General features: G+C 47.1%; 5 protein-coding genes across 5 annotated transcripts; 3 read left to right on the top strand and 2 right to left on the bottom strand.

Annotated features, from left to right (window-relative positions):
* Positions 1–326: 326 nt before the first annotated feature.
* AGABI2DRAFT_196139 (hypothetical protein) lies at positions 327–2,132 on the top strand. The gene is made up of 3 exons (XM_006457383.1): positions 327–642; positions 702–877; positions 935–2,132. The coding sequence occupies exons 1-3, from the start codon at positions 468–470 to the stop codon at positions 1,919–1,921; spliced, it is 1,338 nt and encodes a 445-aa protein (XP_006457446.1). The 5' UTR covers positions 327–467; the 3' UTR covers positions 1,922–2,132.
* An 808-nt stretch (positions 2,133–2,940) lies between these two features.
* On the top strand, positions 2,941–4,298 carry AGABI2DRAFT_196138 (hypothetical protein). The gene is made up of 6 exons (XM_006457382.1): positions 2,941–3,077; positions 3,135–3,172; positions 3,240–3,394; positions 3,462–3,538; positions 3,592–3,685; positions 3,741–4,298. Exons 1-6 carry the CDS (start codon positions 2,946–2,948, stop codon positions 4,118–4,120), a joined length of 876 nt encoding a protein of 291 aa, XP_006457445.1. The 5' UTR covers positions 2,941–2,945; the 3' UTR covers positions 4,121–4,298.
* A 2,352-nt stretch (positions 4,299–6,650) lies between these two features.
* Positions 6,651–7,183, bottom strand: AGABI2DRAFT_196137 (hypothetical protein). The gene is made up of 3 exons (XM_006457381.1): positions 7,071–7,183; positions 6,877–7,022; positions 6,651–6,824 (listed from the first exon to the last, which is right to left on the bottom strand). Exons 1-2 carry the CDS (start codon positions 7,172–7,174, stop codon positions 6,893–6,895), a joined length of 234 nt encoding a protein of 77 aa, XP_006457444.1. The 5' UTR covers positions 7,175–7,183; the 3' UTR covers positions 6,651–6,824; positions 6,877–6,892.
* Positions 7,184–7,624: 441 nt separating this feature from the next.
* On the top strand, positions 7,625–9,174 carry AGABI2DRAFT_212854 (hypothetical protein; the record flags this gene model as incomplete). Its single annotated transcript, XM_006457380.1, has 5 exons — positions 7,625–7,853; positions 7,911–8,286; positions 8,343–8,652; positions 8,706–8,959; positions 9,010–9,174. 5 exons carry the CDS (start codon positions 7,625–7,627, stop codon positions 9,140–9,142), a joined length of 1,302 nt encoding a protein of 433 aa, XP_006457443.1. The 3' UTR covers positions 9,143–9,174.
* A 3,876-nt stretch (positions 9,175–13,050) lies between these two features.
* On the bottom strand, positions 13,051–14,632 carry AGABI2DRAFT_196136 (hypothetical protein). Its single transcript, XM_006457379.1, has 4 exons — positions 14,262–14,632; positions 13,710–14,211; positions 13,344–13,657; positions 13,051–13,280 (listed from the first exon to the last, which is right to left on the bottom strand). The coding sequence occupies exons 1-4, from the start codon at positions 14,616–14,618 to the stop codon at positions 13,206–13,208; spliced, it is 1,248 nt and encodes a 415-aa protein (XP_006457442.1). The 5' UTR covers positions 14,619–14,632; the 3' UTR covers positions 13,051–13,205.
* Positions 14,633–15,668: the final 1,036 nt, after the last annotated feature.

Below are 15,668 nucleotides of genomic sequence, written 5' to 3'. Positions count from 1 at the left end.
ACTACTTGGGGTTTATGAGCGCTCAGGTCAGTCTTCGGTTGTAGCCGAATCTGCAATCCCAAAGTTCCGGGACGTAGACATCTTCGGAAGGAGATTGGAATCCGTAGACTGTGCCTTGTGAGCCGGCCTTGAGAAGTTTGGCTTGCGAACCGGATCGTCGATCGACCTGGATCGTCTTCCCACTCCCTAGCCATCATACGTCAATATCTCCGATTCTGAAGTCGCAGTCCTCAGAGGGCAGATGTGCTCTTGGGGTAGTACAGCAAGGGCAGTTCTGACTACAGACTCTGGTTGTATCCGCGTTTCGTTCCGCCCGTCACCATCGACCGATCCATCTGAGACTTCACGCCGTGCCGATCACCCTGCGACTGGATGGATAGCCATTCTCGCTTGGCTCTTTTGCTTTAACTGTCAACATTCAAAACTGTCCCCCTTCTCAATTCTATTCTTGCCATCAACTCTCTGCCATGACCCAATACGGTCCAACGTATACATCCTCAACAACACGATCAGCGCTAGGCGATGGAGCTGACTCCATCTTACCACCCTCTGGTATCGAGCGACCAAATGAGCGGGCGCAGTCTTTGTCGGGTTCGGATGATGGTGGCTCGGGGATACACAGGAGCGATATTGAAATTGAAGGTGGGTTATTCCTGGTTGTTCGGTTTGTCCTGCCTTGCTTATTGTTCTCCTTCAACAAGAGGACGTCTCCTTGACTTCACAGACACTGAATGCCGATGGAACACCGAAGCGCCCCATGAACGCGTTCATGATATTCGCTCGTCGTAGGCGGCCTCAAGTATCAAGTGAGAATCAATCAATGCGAACTGGCGAGATCAGTAAGCTCCTCAGCAAGGAGTGGACGACTATGCCCATGGTACGTGGAGTGGTGGCACTGACTGATCTCATATCCATGTAACTCAATGTTTCGCAGTCAGAAAAGCAATTTTATCTTGACCAAGCTAAAATATTGAAGGAAAATTTCAACTCGAAGTATCCTGACTATGTCTATCGACGCCGGCCAAATAACACGAGGAAGAAGAACAGACGCGGTGATATAGGTGGCCTCCGGCAGCTCGACAATCCTCAGCTAGACGATATCGGGGGACACGAAATCGGAGAATCCTCGCATACTGACGATGAAGTACTAGACCCCCATAGCCACTATCCCCGTGTACCGCATGACTTGCCTCATGCATACGATAACCATGCCAGATACGGTCCTGCCCCATCCCGCTACAGCATCCCTTCTGACGGATTTCGACCTCCTTCCACCCATGACACCCGCATCCAATACCAGCAGCCCTCTGACCGCCTACCGCAGGACATAGCAGGGGCACGCCTTGGCCAACCTAATCATAGCTCGTACAGCTATCCATATCAAGCGTCGACTGGACTCTATGAACCGGTCAATTCCGGTGAGAGCTGGCAACAACACAAAGTCGACCGCGCATGCCCCTGGCCCCCCACAGGCGGCAACGCTGATCGCATAATTCCTCTGGGGAACTCCAAAATGGAATATCCGCCCTCGTCTTCTCCTCCTAGCTCGTGGCAGTCTCCAGGCCCCGCAAATCCTGCTAGTAATGGTGCACCAGGCTCAAATTCCTATCACTTCCAGTCGCTCGCCACTCCTTTCACACCTAACCAGAGCGCCATGCCAGGATACGCGTCCTCACCTTCGCCTGTCGCAGCTAGCCAGTATGAGGCGTCATCGCATGCTGCACGGGAATATGATAGTCGGTATGCTCCATCGCCGTCCATCAGCCCTTCCAGCTACCCGGGTAGTCGTGATATACCATATCCTCCGCGGCAAACGAGTATATCAAGAAATGTCACATCCGTCCCTGGTATATCCTCCTTCAACCACCCAGGCATGCAGCCTTCTGAAACACACTCGCACGGATACTGGTCCAGGGAGTGAATCCTTACCCCTTGGCTTCCTAATGAAGCTTTGGTTCATCCTTTCCCGGCACTCGCGTATATTAACCTTTTGTATAATCTCAATCTGCCTTTCTTCACACCCATGTTTCATTGTTCTCATTTGTGTATCATACGTTATTATTCTTTGGGTCACTTTGATGCGGATCTCTTGTATCTTCTTTTCAATGCATCTTCGTTCCACGTACAAATTTAACTCCCCTATATTGGTCTTCATATATTACTGAATTACGCAGCCGAATTGAGGAAGTTTTGAGTAGGACAATTGAATCAGGCGCGATATCAAACGTTGAATACAATTTCGACTCCGATCATCTACGTACTGCCGCCGGTTTGATGCGATTTGCGATTTGGATTTTGAATTCGTCTTATAGACTAAATGGACGTACCTACTGTATTGACGTTTGAATCTTTGATACAAAAGTAAACACTCAGGCTCTTGATTTGATTGACTGCTAAAATAGAGCTAATCACGCCATTCCTCAAAGACTTACGGTCCATTCATAATAATGGTTAGCCCACGCTCATGAATCAGACGCTTATGCAATCTACAATATAATGGGACGATCCCCCAAATCAATACAATCCAGCTGGGACGCTGATCGGAGTGCAGATGGTCCGAGCCTTCTGGTGCGTCTCCGAATAATCCATGCGAAGAAGCAGTCCGGAATGTCAATAATCGAAGGGAAGAAGCAAATTTCAATTAAAAAGACACCGATCTTCATGCTTATTCTACTGTAATTATTGAATTAACAGGAACTAACAGATGCACCGATCTTCTAGATTAATGAATCAGATTCCTCGGATGGATGAGCAAATACTATATGCTCAAATGTTCCGGGTCCCAGAGCTACTGGCAACTAATTCCACATGAGCCTCTCTCGCCGATTCAACACTAATACATCAATTCGGCAATGGAAATCCCGAGACCGGCTTCGCCTTATCACGGTGCCGAGGAGTCGCTTAAAATAAGCTGACTTCTAAATAACCTTTCACAAATACCTACTATGGCCCACGTAGCTTATGTACAACCGACAGTTGATTCAACTTCTGTATTCAACTCGAACTTGTTCAATGGGAAAGTCCTTTTCTGCACTGGCGGCGGGTCTGGTATATGTCGCGGCATGACCGAAGCGATGGTGCGTTTCTTCGAGCCCTTTTCCTCTTACGTTCGGCAGACCAGGAATCCCCCATAGATGCGGCATGGGGCTGATGCTATTATTATAGGCAGAAAGTGAGTTCTTTCGATTACTATGGGGCATTGCCACTAAAATCATGTTTGTTGCGTTGTTCGAGCATAGACTTGATCGTTTGACTCAAGCTGCAAAAGAGATGTCCGAAGCCACAGGCCGTACTTGTATCCCTGCTCAAGCTGATGTCAGACAACCTCAAGCCCTGAAGTCGGCTGTGGCGAAGGCAATTGAACAATTTGGCAAGATTGACTTCGTCATCTGTGGCAAGTGAAATCCCTGGCTCCGCGAGCCGCAGACGTTGAAATCACATTCTTGTTCCAAATCACGCAGGTGCTGCTGGAAATTTCCTTGCTCCAATTTCAGGAATGTCCGAGAATGCTTTCCGCACTGTCATAGAGATTGATACGGTACGCTTCTATCACTGTCATATGTTGTTGGAAACCAAATTTTCGGAAACTAGATCGGCACCTACAACACGGTGAAAGCCACATTACCGCATGTTCGTGCTTCGAAGGGTTCTTATATACATGTCAGTGCCACATTGCATTACAGAGGTGCGTGTATCTTGTGGCCCTATCTTCGGACTTATTAAACGATGCTGCCACGTAGGCACACCATATCAAGTTCACGTCTCAGCTGCCAAGGCTGGCGTCGACGCATTGTCTGCAGTTTTGGCCGTCGAAGAAGGCCCGCACGGAGTACGCTCAAATGTCATTGCTCCAGGACCTATTGCGGGGACAGAGGGTGCAGACCGCCTTACCCCAAAAGGACGGGAATTCAGCGTCACCATTCCCGCTGGTCGACTTGGAGACGTGAAGGATGTTGCCAATGCCACAGTCTTTCTATTTAGCGACGCAGCTTCATATATCACGGGACAGATTCTACCCGTCGATGGTGGGACTGAACATTTGCGATCAGTGGCTCTCCCATACCCACAAGCAGTTCTTGATCCTGCCAGCCAACGAGACAGTATCAAATCGAAGATGTGAAGACGCTACTACTGGGGTTTTGATAATCCCATCCGCATTTCCGTTGTGCTGACTGGCAATCGAGGAGTTACGGTGGTAAAATCTGTAAGATACCCTATAGGATTCGTCAATCGGGATTACCTTTGGATTACCTTTATAATTTACGGAGTTATGCTACCAAATGGCTCGCCTGATTGCCTCAGCTTTCACACCCCATTCTTCATCTTACCGGTTTCCGGTGATACTCTCAGTCTAGAGAAGATCAAATGTTGTCATGGGACACCATCGTGGAGAAACGCACTGCAAAGATTATTTTAGAATGTGCCCATGTGAGACTTTTGACCGCTGCTCCACTCCCTTTGCCCTTGGCTGATATTTGCAACGTGGTCGAGCGATGTTGCATATCAAGGACGTACCCGCGATCCCTTCACTGCCCTCAGTAGAACATGCCAAACCTGACGTGCAATCACGTCTACTAGAGGTGGCCAGTTCAGCACGCTTAGATCCGCCCGCTGATCCCCTGAAACTATGGCATTTCATCAGTGAGCCACGATTGAAGATGAGACGATTTTGTTAAGAAGATTACATGAACTATCAATGTCAAGAACATAATAATCGGACTGCTTTTTGATTCTTTTCAGCATTGTCCTCGTCTATAATTGCCTGCCCTGCACATCTACTTGATGAGTAGTCTCCATCATGATGATACTCTGAGTGAGTTCTTCTGAATTCCCATTCTTTGAGTCAAAAAGCCACGATTTGTTTTCAAGTACACGGGATATGACTTTGCTAATGATAGGTCAGTCGATTACAAAAGCATCCAGGGAATTCGAAGGTCCTCGGAGGAATGAAATGAGATCTAGTTTAATGACATGTTTCGACTAATCATAACTGATCATAACTGAGAGATCTCATGGAACGCCTAATTCTTGTGGGTCCCTACACGGAATGGCTAACTGAATTGTTTCGAAATTAAGCATTGTCAAGGATCAGCATGTCCTCGATCGAACTGTATTGCGTCTTTTTGAATGCTAGGAACCCGATTCGTATTCAATATGTACTCAATACAGATGGATTCTATTATCAACTTCGATGAAGGTTATGATAGACGTTTCTCGACAAATTAGTCAGATAAGTTTTGACCGGTGATCGTAATTTAACAACCGATCTCGCAGTGAGCAAGGAGTTCATGCTGATGTCCGGAAGTATTCACCCCATTGAGATCCCTAAGAAATGATTTGTGGGAGATTATTAGTTTGATATACCTTGACTGGGACTGGCTGTGGCGGTTTTTTGGTTTAGAAGAGGCAGTTGGTACCTCTGTACCAGGAGTCAAACGGGCGTTTGTCGGACGATAGCAGCCGCGTGGACGGATTGAGTTGTTCTGGACCTGTTGCTTGTTGGGCAGGCCGAATGGAGTTAAACTAGCTGGCCCAAAAATCACCCTTGGGTCATCCCCTCAGGGCAAGAGGCTCGCGAACCCGTGGTTATACTGTCACCGTTACTATGCCCATATGGATCTTGGATTTAGAACCCCAGATCTGGAAAGACCGAACCCTTGGTTTCCAATTCGTGTCTGGGTATTGTACAATTAAGGATTATTCTTTTCTCCGATGGTCGTGGTTAGTCGTGGTAGTGTCGTGGTTATATCCATTCCGCTTCAAGGAGATTCGACATGTTCGCACACATCGTCGGCGATTGTTTATGATCGCCCTAATCCAGCACAGGCGTAAAACATGACCCCGCTTCCGCCTAAATCACGAGTAACTCGTAGCTTTTTGTCAGTTTCAACTCATTGAACTCAAAAGGCCCGAGCTTGTTGACAATTCAAGCATTGCACCTTTTTCAATCTCGTTTGTTGGACCAAGAGCTTCGAGCCCTGGAGTACGCCATTGGGACGCTGGTCCAGTTTTGGTGCTAGATGTGGGCGCGCATTTCGGGGAATGCGGCGACCACCTATTACCGTTCTGATCGAGCAGGAATTAGTAGTGTGAGGAGAAAGCGAACGCGCTAAAGATCGGCGCGCATCTCGGAAAACACGGTGACAAGCCATTACTCCTCCGATCAAGTGGAAGCTTGTAGATACGCGTGGAGGAAGCGGGGAACATTGTAGCCTGTGGGAACGGGAGAAACAAACTCAGTGGCGGTGGTGGAAACCCAGCGAACTGCGTGTTGAAATTTCCTTGATGGTGATAAAAGTCAAATTGGGTATCAAGAATGCCACATAAGGACTCCTACCACATCTGCATTATCAAAATGTGTATGTACCACGAATGGAATATAGGACAGCGTTTTGATGAGCTTTATTGGCGGGTATGCAGTACATCGAGAAGTGATACGCTTTCGAAGTTCCCGATCTGAGCAGCATGATGTCTAACGAAGTCATTACTGCGAGATTCACTTCGGCTCCGATACAAGTTGGCATCACGCCATGCAGCTTGAGCGAGGCTGCCGACATCAACATTCCGTCCGCGTCATGAAACACGACAGAAGCTTCTAAAAGCATCGGCTATAGGGCCCGGAACAGAACTCAACATGGCGAGCCACTTAATTGGACCTTCGAAGTAAGAGTTATGATTGAATATGCCAGATCACGCAAGAGAATATGATAAGTAGTCAAGAATAGTATCCGGTGGCTGCGGCGACTCATGCCACGTTCCGAGCGCCGGTACTCAAAACGCAGATTACGCAGGGAGTCTCTAGGTGACGTGGACTTTCTAAAATACTACGAGTTCGATTTGAGAGCGAAAGTGGTCAGTGATGAGAATCAGACTTACTGTCATAAACGCAAAATTAGGCAGGAATCATCAACTCGCCCCATGTTCGGACAGCAGCAATGCCACCAAAGAAGAGAGTAACCCCAGCGACGATATTGATGTTTCCTGGAAGTTTTTCGGGTGCCCAGATTTCGGTGCGAAGGAACCTGTGCAGGTATAAGTTTTCTCAAATATAAAAGAGAACAAACGCGTACCTCGAAAAAGCAGACTCGTTCGGGTCGTTTAGAGCCCGCCTCTGGGCATTGAGAGGATGAGGAAGGTACGACGGTTGTGCTGAGGGGGTCGACCGGCGAGCCATTGTGGTAGCAAAGAAAGAGAAAAGTTTTCGTCATCACACTGCTGAACAACAGCTTACATCAGCAATTACGTTTAAGCGCCTATTTTAGTTCCTTTCTGACTGTCTTCTATGATGTCTACAATGTCTGGCACGCCAATACTGACTCGAACTGGGCTATAAAATAACTATTTGAATGATTTCTAGCTTGATGACTACATGTCTCACTGTGGCGCAAAATTCTGACTGAATCTCCACCGCTGTAGGACTCAAAAATCGTTGCCCCGCCCGCTTAGGAGAAATTTCTCCTATCCTCGCCCATGCGTCAGCTACTAGCACTCTGCCTTTGTCTCATCCTCTGTCTCATACAATAACCATGATGACGACATTCGCAACGCAAAGAACAGGAGAAAATGCATCTATATAATCTGGCTCCCACTGGTTTGAATCGGTAGCATCGTTCGTCCTACCAAGATGTTCTCTTCGGTTGCTTTCACCTTACTCACTGTCGCTCTCCCCACGGTGCTTGCTCAAAGCTCAGACTCTGGTTATGTGCAGGGTCTTGTCAATGAGCTGAACGCAATAGGTTACTCCGGAGCTGCGAACGCGCTCAGTCGTGCCAACGGTACCAGTAGCGGCCAACAATTTCTGTCGCAGGTACAAGACGGCAATTATACCGTATTCGTGCCCAACAATGCGGCTTGTGAGTTATCACTTTACTTTCCATTCGAAAATCTTGTCTGATTCCATTCCCTTTCAGTCGAGAATTTGCCCAGCAATGTCACGAGTGACGATGACCTCGTCGCGCAATATCTGGCTTATCACTTCGTCTATGGTAGCTTCCAAAACACGTCCACTACCAACTCATCTAGTGGCGGTGGCGGTGGCACGACTTCCTCCGCTAGTGCCAGCGAGTCCTCTTCCACTGCGTCATCCACAGAGGCTTTCGCCTGGTACCAGCGACGAGATGAAGTTTCGAACTCATCTGATGCTCTACTCAGTGGCATCTATCCCAATACTACTATTGGTCGCACCCTCCTCAACTCTTCCGATCTTGTTCAACTGGAGGCCAACAAGTCTCAAGTTCTCGCCTGGACAAGAATCGGCGGCGGTAATGTGACTCTGCTCAATCAGCCGTAAGTCTTCGCCTTAGCCTTAGGATGCTGAGTAATTTGACTGACATATCCTCTAGGAACATTTCTGTTGCAAACTCGTCTACCTACGAGAACTTGTTCCTGAACTCAATTGACGGTGTCATTACCCCACCTGGCAATCTTTCTGCTGTCCTCAATGCGACCAATGCCACTGCCTTCGTCGCCTTCGCCCAGCAAGTGAACACGACCAATTCCGACGGAAGTAACACCTCGGCGGTCAACTCGCTGGAGCAGGAAAATGGGTTCACCCTTTTCGTTCCCGATAATGACGCGTTCCAGGCGGCTCAGCAGACAATTGGTGGTTTCCAGAACAACCAGACCGCTCTAAATGCTCTTCTGGGCAATCACGTATGACTTTGTTCAACACTGGCACGTCAGTTTACAGGCTAACGACTTGATAGATCATCAACGGCACTACTCTTTACACCCCTGATTTCCAAAACGCCACCGCGTCAGGAAGTGGTGCCAATTACATCACGGCTGCTGGCGAGAACCTCTCTGTTTCGTCCAACTCCTCCGGTATATTCCTTCAGAATCAAAACGGTAGTGTTGCCCAGATCACTCGGCCTGATGTTCTCGTCTCAAATGGCGTTTTCCACGTTATCGACAACGTCCTCGTGGAGACCGATTCCAATCCCGAAGCAGCCTCCTCTGCGTAAGTTTCCGTGACACTCTCTTAATTCTTTATTAACCTTGATGATTTAGTGTGATGTCCGCCTCGTCTGCTGCAACCGCTCAGAGTTCGACAGACACTCTTCCCATTGGCGGTGGCGCAACCCTCACTTCTGCGGGAGCTACTTCTACTCCTGCTCTTCTTCGGTTCCATCGCGCTCTGTAATTAATCATCATATTAAGGACTTGGACCTGTCTCTTTTTTGATGGATTTCACATAGCTACCGATATTTCTTGTACCATATCTCTCCCGTTGTAGCTTTAACTAAATTCGTATCATATATATATATTTATAATCAGATTTCACGATCCCTGCGCGACGAGTTGGATTGACGACGCAAGTTGGCGAATGACAAATATATATACATTACCCGCGATAGTTCGGACATTCCAGTAACCAGGGTCCTAGAAACTCGGCATGTGATTTAAGAATGCCGCTTACCTCGAGCGACTGCAAGTCTGCATCACGAAGCCAAGTGACGGCAGACGACAGCTTCAACCCTATTCAACCCCAGATCATGGTCGCCGGGTTAATCCCATGCATGAGAGATTTGATTGTTACGCATTCAGCATCTGTATCTCTGCCAAATTTTGTGGATTCATATCCTAATATGTCGCCAGCGGACAGTAATACCCTGCAGCTACGGTAATACGAATCTCATCGTGTATTTCACTCTGTATCTCAGCATTTAATGTCAAGGAGCTGTGATGAAGGGCGCCAGGGAATTTGAGATTATTCCTTCACACGTCGGGGCCAGCTGACAGCTTAATCAGGACAGGAGGACTCGGACCCGGCGATGCGTAGTTCTGAGATCGACCTGAAAGATCGTGGGCTCAGCATTCCAGCTCACTTTTCCAGCTCGATCCGCCTGAGTCAAACCAGCAGCTCCACCTTCACGTTGAGGCACTTCGGTCCTCATCCCGTTTGATGCGGTTTCAGCCTTTAGTACTCTCGTGGACTAGGAAGGGTCACTCCGGATTGGATGTTATAAATCTTACGCAAGTTTCTCATCTAGGTATTCCCAGACTCTGGCGATCCGGTGATAGCAGAAACCAAACGGACTCCGGGGATTCTACACAGGAAGTAACCTCTTGGTATTTAGAAATTCGTACTGCAGGCAGGCTCTACTAGCTTGATTGAATTCCTTCAAGTTACTCCTTCACTTTCAATTGAGTGCTTCCGGTAGTAAACTGATCCGAGCTCCCACAACTGCATTAAATCAATACTGGGGGACATACGGCAACTCACTCATACCAGGCTGGGCGCTACCGTGTAACCATATTTCCGCCGAGTTGAACGAACCCATAATGCATCTCGAAGCCTCACGGTGTCTCGTCTACTTCACCGTTCCGCGGCCCTTGTTGAAAACCAGCGTTGTCCATGGGATGCGGAGTCATCCGCCTTCGCTTCCCTTGAGCTCGGTATCACTTCTCCTTGTCGGGTTTTCTAGTCAGAGGATGCCACCGTGTCACCATCACCATTTGACCCTTTCGCGTCAACGTGGCGTATTCTCTTTTCTCAAACAAACAAAAGGAACCAGATCTATGAAATTCGGTCAAAGCACTTTAAACAGGGATACTTCTTGGGAAAACCCTTACGGTTTCGTACTCATTGTGCTATCACGGGAACCCTCGGCCATATGTTTACGAGGATGCCATAAAAATCTATTCCGTTCTTTCTCCTCGGAACGATTATATCAACGTGACATATTTTATGACCCGGGACTTTGTCAGTTCCTTTGAACGTTATCGGGCGCTTATTGCCTACAAACCCGAGGTCAACAACCGTGCAGGTTGGTGGTTGCGTCCAGTTGCTTATCCACCAATCGGTCGTCGGCGTGTCTTTTGATTAACCCATAATATACCTTGGTGCAACTCTCCAAATCGAGAAAAATTTCTGTAACAAATTATGAATTATGTAGCTTTTATGAGCATTTTGCTCCATGCTCAGTCCATGCTATTCTTGCCCGTCGATGCATGATCTGAAAAAGACCAGCTCAGGGTCACAGTTAGAGTTCGTTGGCTCTACATATAGGAATCGGCATCGTGAGTATAGAAGCTACATATCAAGGTACATACTAATCCATCAGCACGTGTTTTCTTTGCGGGGATACGTGATACTGCTTCAGATCCGATGTCCGAAAATGTATACCTTGGGGTGGGAATTATGTGGAGCATCATGTCAGTTTTTTTTTTGCGAAAATCATTTGACCAAGGATGTGTGCATTTCTAGCGTTTATTGCGGTTTCCCGACGCCCGTATTTAATTGTCCGAGTTTGCCATATACATAGAAGCTTGAATGAACTTTCTCATGTCTTCGAGGAGATGAAAGCATCGGACATTAAGTTATACACCGACCCGATCGAATTACCAGGAGTCCATCATGGGTCCTGTAAGCAATGTGCTTGGAATGTCCAAATGGGAATGGGGTCGGACCGTCCCTGTGGCGCGTCGTCTCGTATACGTATATCCTGGCACGTTTTGGGTAATTGAAGAAAAAGGAAACCTGACTCACGTTTCCGTAAAATCCTGAACCTGTCCTATGTAAGTGTCGGCTTAAAGCTTGATGCCCCCAAAGAAACCTGTCAAAAAAAAAAAAGAAAAAAAATCCAAGAGCCGACCAATGACCAATGGTCGATCTTGCGCCGGGAGACAAAGCATCAGGCACACTTATTACTAAACAATTGCGCGCTTTAGTGTCTACCTCAACCTCATATTTGGGTAAACGATACAATCCCAACACCTGGGTCGCATTGGTGCTTCTTCAGTGAGTCAGTGAGTTATTGCAAGCATCTACGACGAGTAAAGACAGGAAAGACAGGATACGGCTGGAGACTACCTCATCAACACGTTCCAAAAATACTATTAGGCATATTTTCTTTTTTGATTTTTATCGACAAGAGGTTTCGTTTCATCACGTCGTTGCGTTACGTTCGTCATCCAGATAGCAAAACCGTGGAATCCCAGGCAAAGCAGCCCTGGCGACTCGTCAGGAAATCCCTGTCACAAATCTGACATTCTTTGGTCTTCTTTTCGCATCCTTGAGCAAACCCGGCAGGACGGCGTTATGCAATGTGCATGCAGAAATAGTGCTAAAAATAAACCAACTAGTACGATTGCGACTTCCCGTGGTGAAGGTTGGAGAGGAGAATGGGAGGAAGAAGCACCAAGGTCGTTCGTTATACGTCCTCGTATAGGCTTGATCATCTAACGAGAAGGTAAGAAGTCCAATTTCCAGCCGGTTTCATTAATAGTTATGAAACTTGGGTCTGGACTTCCAGCAGCAATTGTAAAGCAGTTCATTGGACCTCGTTCGGGCCTTGTGGGCTCAACGAGGTCACCAGTGATGTAAACATGATGTACTCGTGATACTAATCGATCTCCGAAGTGGAGCATATCAAATAGATACCGAAAGTCGTCAGTCTAGCTCCTTGGCACAGTAGGGAATGTTCCAATTTCCAAGTAAACCAAATCAGTAAAGAAGAGCATACTCTTCGGCTCCTTGTGAAGTCCAACTCTCAGGCGCAAATCTTGGCGACAACTGGCTCGCAGGAGTATTGACAGCGAGATCGATTTGACGAGATACGCACTACTCCAAGTGATACACCTATAAATGTGACCAAAGTTAGCACCATGTTAAATTCACCATGTGAAATCCGAATTGGGTAGGTTCTTTACTATATCTTGTTTCTCATGATTATCAAAGTGATTGACTGATCCATCAATTTCATCGATTTACTTCTTGATCTTGTGGCCGTCTTGTAGTGACTATACGAAAGGGAGTAAAAGAATCATTGTATGTAGCATGTGAAAGTAGGCAAGCAGGGAACATTTCGACATAAGACGAAGTAGTGGCAGGATAATGCAATTATTGTAGAATGAACCAAAACAATGAAAGCTTTCTGGCGTCGCTAGGTTTTTGACCCATTAATTTTTATTTTACCTGATAAGCTGGGTTAGAGTGTCAAAATCGGCAAAAGGAAAGTGAGATATCAGAAAAAAATGTTGAGTCAAAGTTTGTAAAAGCGCAAGTGAACAGCAAGGGAGACAAAGAACTATTGTACGAAAGTAGAAAAGCAAACATATTAAATAATGACTAATGCATTAGAAGGCGTGGAGGAAAAGGGGAACGGCAAGAGTAATGAAAGAACAGTAGGACCGACAAGATGATATGAGACAATCCAATCATACTCGACTCAAAACGTAGATGATGCAAATGGACGTTCTTTTTATTGTTGTTTGCAATCGTCAGGATTTACTTTGGGCGCCTTGGATCCTGAACGATGCTTGTTTCCTTCCGATACCTATTCAGGACTATCAGTTTTCATCTTTACATTCAAAAAAATTGTAAACAAAATCTAGCTCACCTCGTCGTCATCTTCGTCATCTTCGTCACCACTTTCGTCATCATCGTCGTCGGAATCAACAAAATCTTCATCATCTTCCACTAAATCATATTCAAGGGCTTTACCGGTGAAGTAATCAACAGCACGAGGAATGATCTTGTCTTTGAAGTCCTCTCCAAGCTGATAATCGAGCTCTAGCTTTTCCTCGGCCTCGTCAGCCTCGTCTTCCGAGAGATCTGCGAGGATCTCCTCAGACAAGGGCTTAGGAGGCGAGAAGAAGTTGAAGAAGGATTCTGTTGGATGTGCCTTGCGAATAAGGCGAGTGCGGTTGGTGGCTATTGTACCGATTAAGCATTTTCTACATCGCGTATTGAAAGTGAATCTCACTTTTGTTGCGTTGCTTTCTAATTTCGAACGCCCTCGTTAGATCCTTGCCCTCCTTCCACTTGATCTCCGTGCCGATAGCGCGATCATAGATAAAGTCGCCGCTATAGCCGACCTCTTGTTGGTAAATATATGTTTTCGTGAGAATCTCATTCTCAAAGTACTCGTTGGGCGAGAAGTCAAAAAAGAGCTTATACCCAGGCTTCCCATCCTGTTCGGTGGTGTCATTGAGATACTCATATCGAATATCGATGAGGTGTTTAAGGGCGCCTTCATCACGATCGGTGATCAAATCGGACAACCCAACATGGTTTCGCAGCGCCGTGAGCCAGAATTCAGGAATCGCCGTGGCTGTTGGAGCCGGTTCTGTGGGAACAGGTGTATAGGATTCATTGTCCTTGACGGAATACTTTGTGCCCTCTTCCACTTCTTCGACTGTGGGGACTTCTTTGCCGAGGATGATAGCGGTACGGCGGTTGTACAAGGGCATACTCATCTCGAGATACTGTGGCGTCGATGAATACGCGAATTGTACCTCAAAGAGAACTAACAGACCTTTTTTTCTAGCTCCGTGATTTCGCGTTTCAGTTGGGCCTGGAGGACATCCTGTTTGGTCTGGATGCCCTTGAGAGCCTCGAGGCTCTGTTTGACCTCGAGTGAGAGGTTTTCGATGTAGTCTGAGCTCTTTCCAATGAGGCCCGCGAGTTTTCCTTGAATCATGCCTAGTAGATGTGCACGGGTTGCATTGAAATCTGGTTCAATGTTCTCACCATCTTCCTGCTCTTGGTCTTCCGCGATGTCTGGCACCGTCGGTCTCGAGAGGCCCAGCGAGATGGGTGCCTGGTTGAGCGGCGTATTTTGCGGCGTAGGCGCGGTGATGTTCTGCTCTGAGATGGGGACGGTCGACGACATTCTGGGCAGAGAGCAAAAAACGAAAACGTGCAATCAGATCACTGCTTACTCAAAGCCGTCGGAGTTTCGGCACCCGCCGCCCCGGCTCGTCTGTCCAAGTTGTTGCTGCTCTGTGTGTGCTGGAAAACTTTATCAGCTGCCTGAGTGCATCTCCACGAGGACGCGGTCCATCGACCCTGAGGCATCACACTTGTCCGCCTGTTTGAGCCGATAATTGTCCTGTTTCTAGCGGATGGTCGGAGGGGTCAAAGCCAAACTTAATACTTTATGTTGAATCCGAGGTCTCATATCCCGGACATTAGTTCCATGGTGCTCTGCCCGTGCTTCAGTGCAGTGATGGTGACGTCCAGCGTGGTGGTAGACATGAGACGTCATCAATAATGTGTCTCCCATGCCCTTGGGAATTATTCCAAGTCTTTCTTTTGTCTAGAGGCTCTCTACGTCTACTCTTAAGCTAGAGCATCATATTTAGACAACAAGTACCGTGGGCACTTCGTCCGCTCTTGGCGCTGAAAGGCAAAAATTCCTCTACCCGCGAATCACTCTCGGGTGTAACCAGAGAAAAAAAAAGGTGAACCCACCCATTACGCTAATAGCTTCTATTAGAGTGACCGTCTAGAGAGCCAATATCCCCGCTGTCCAGAGGAGAGAAGAAAAAATAAATAAATACACCTATACAATCCATCTTACAAAGTTATCCGAAATACTTACCAGCGATCAGTTAGGCGGATTACAGGAGAGCAAAAAAGGGTTCCATCTTCCGCCTGGTATACATACACGTTAGCTATTATCTCACTTAAAGCTTGATCTTTAATCTTAGAACGGAAAAATTCCGATTTTTTTCTGGCTTACAGCCTCAACGTGCTTATTTTAAAAATCTACTTACAGTTACGCATCCAAAAACGAACGACGGCCGAACACCACGGTTTATGATCACTTGGGGAAAACCCAAAGCGCTGAAGTCTAATTCTAGATTCTAACGAAGAATCTTTATACAGAAATGGCTTCTTTCTTAGAACTGCCCGTGATCACATTTCCTCCGATCAAGTG

The sequence above is a fragment of the Agaricus bisporus genome (assembly GCF_000300575.1).
Source record: "Agaricus bisporus var. bisporus H97 unplaced genomic scaffold AGABI2scaffold_17, whole genome shotgun sequence".
In the NCBI taxonomy this organism is placed as follows: domain Eukaryota; kingdom Fungi; phylum Basidiomycota; class Agaricomycetes; order Agaricales; family Agaricaceae; genus Agaricus; species Agaricus bisporus.
This window is presented reverse-complemented; position numbering and strand designations above follow the sequence as displayed.

Excerpts from the sequence above, each read along its gene's own strand:
- AGABI2DRAFT_196139 (XM_006457383.1), top strand. The coding sequence starts at position 468 with ATGACCCAATACGGTCCAACGTATACATCCTCAACAACACGATCAGCG. Across the intron at positions 643-701 it reads GAGCGATATTGAAATTGAAG|AGGACGTCTCCTTGACTTCA; the intron begins GTGGGTTATTCC and ends TCCTTCAACAAG. Across the intron at positions 878-934 it reads AGTGGACGACTATGCCCATG|TCAGAAAAGCAATTTTATCT; the intron begins GTACGTGGAGTG and ends AATGTTTCGCAG.
- AGABI2DRAFT_196138 (XM_006457382.1), top strand. The coding sequence starts at position 2,946 with ATGGCCCACGTAGCTTATGTACAACCGACAGTTGATTCAACTTCTGTA. Across the intron at positions 3,078-3,134 it reads GCGGCATGACCGAAGCGATG|ATGCGGCATGGGGCTGATGC; the intron begins GTGCGTTTCTTC and ends AATCCCCCATAG. Across the intron at positions 3,539-3,591 it reads CTGTCATAGAGATTGATACG|ATCGGCACCTACAACACGGT; the intron begins GTACGCTTCTAT and ends TTCGGAAACTAG.
- AGABI2DRAFT_196137 (XM_006457381.1), bottom strand. The coding sequence starts at position 7,174 with ATGGCTCGCCGGTCGACCCCCTCAGCACAACCGTCGTACCTTCCTCAT. Across the intron at positions 7,023-7,070 it reads AACGAGTCTGCTTTTTCGAG|GTTCCTTCGCACCGAAATCT; the intron begins GTACGCGTTTGT and ends ATACCTGCACAG.
- AGABI2DRAFT_196136 (XM_006457379.1), bottom strand. The coding sequence starts at position 14,618 with ATGTCGTCGACCGTCCCCATCTCAGAGCAGAACATCACCGCGCCTACG. Across the intron at positions 13,658-13,709 it reads TAGAAAGCAACGCAACAAAA|CCACCAACCGCACTCGCCTT; the intron begins GTGAGATTCACT and ends TCGGTACAATAG. Across the intron at positions 13,281-13,343 it reads ATGACGAAGATGACGACGAG|GTATCGGAAGGAAACAAGCA; the intron begins GTGAGCTAGATT and ends AGTCCTGAATAG.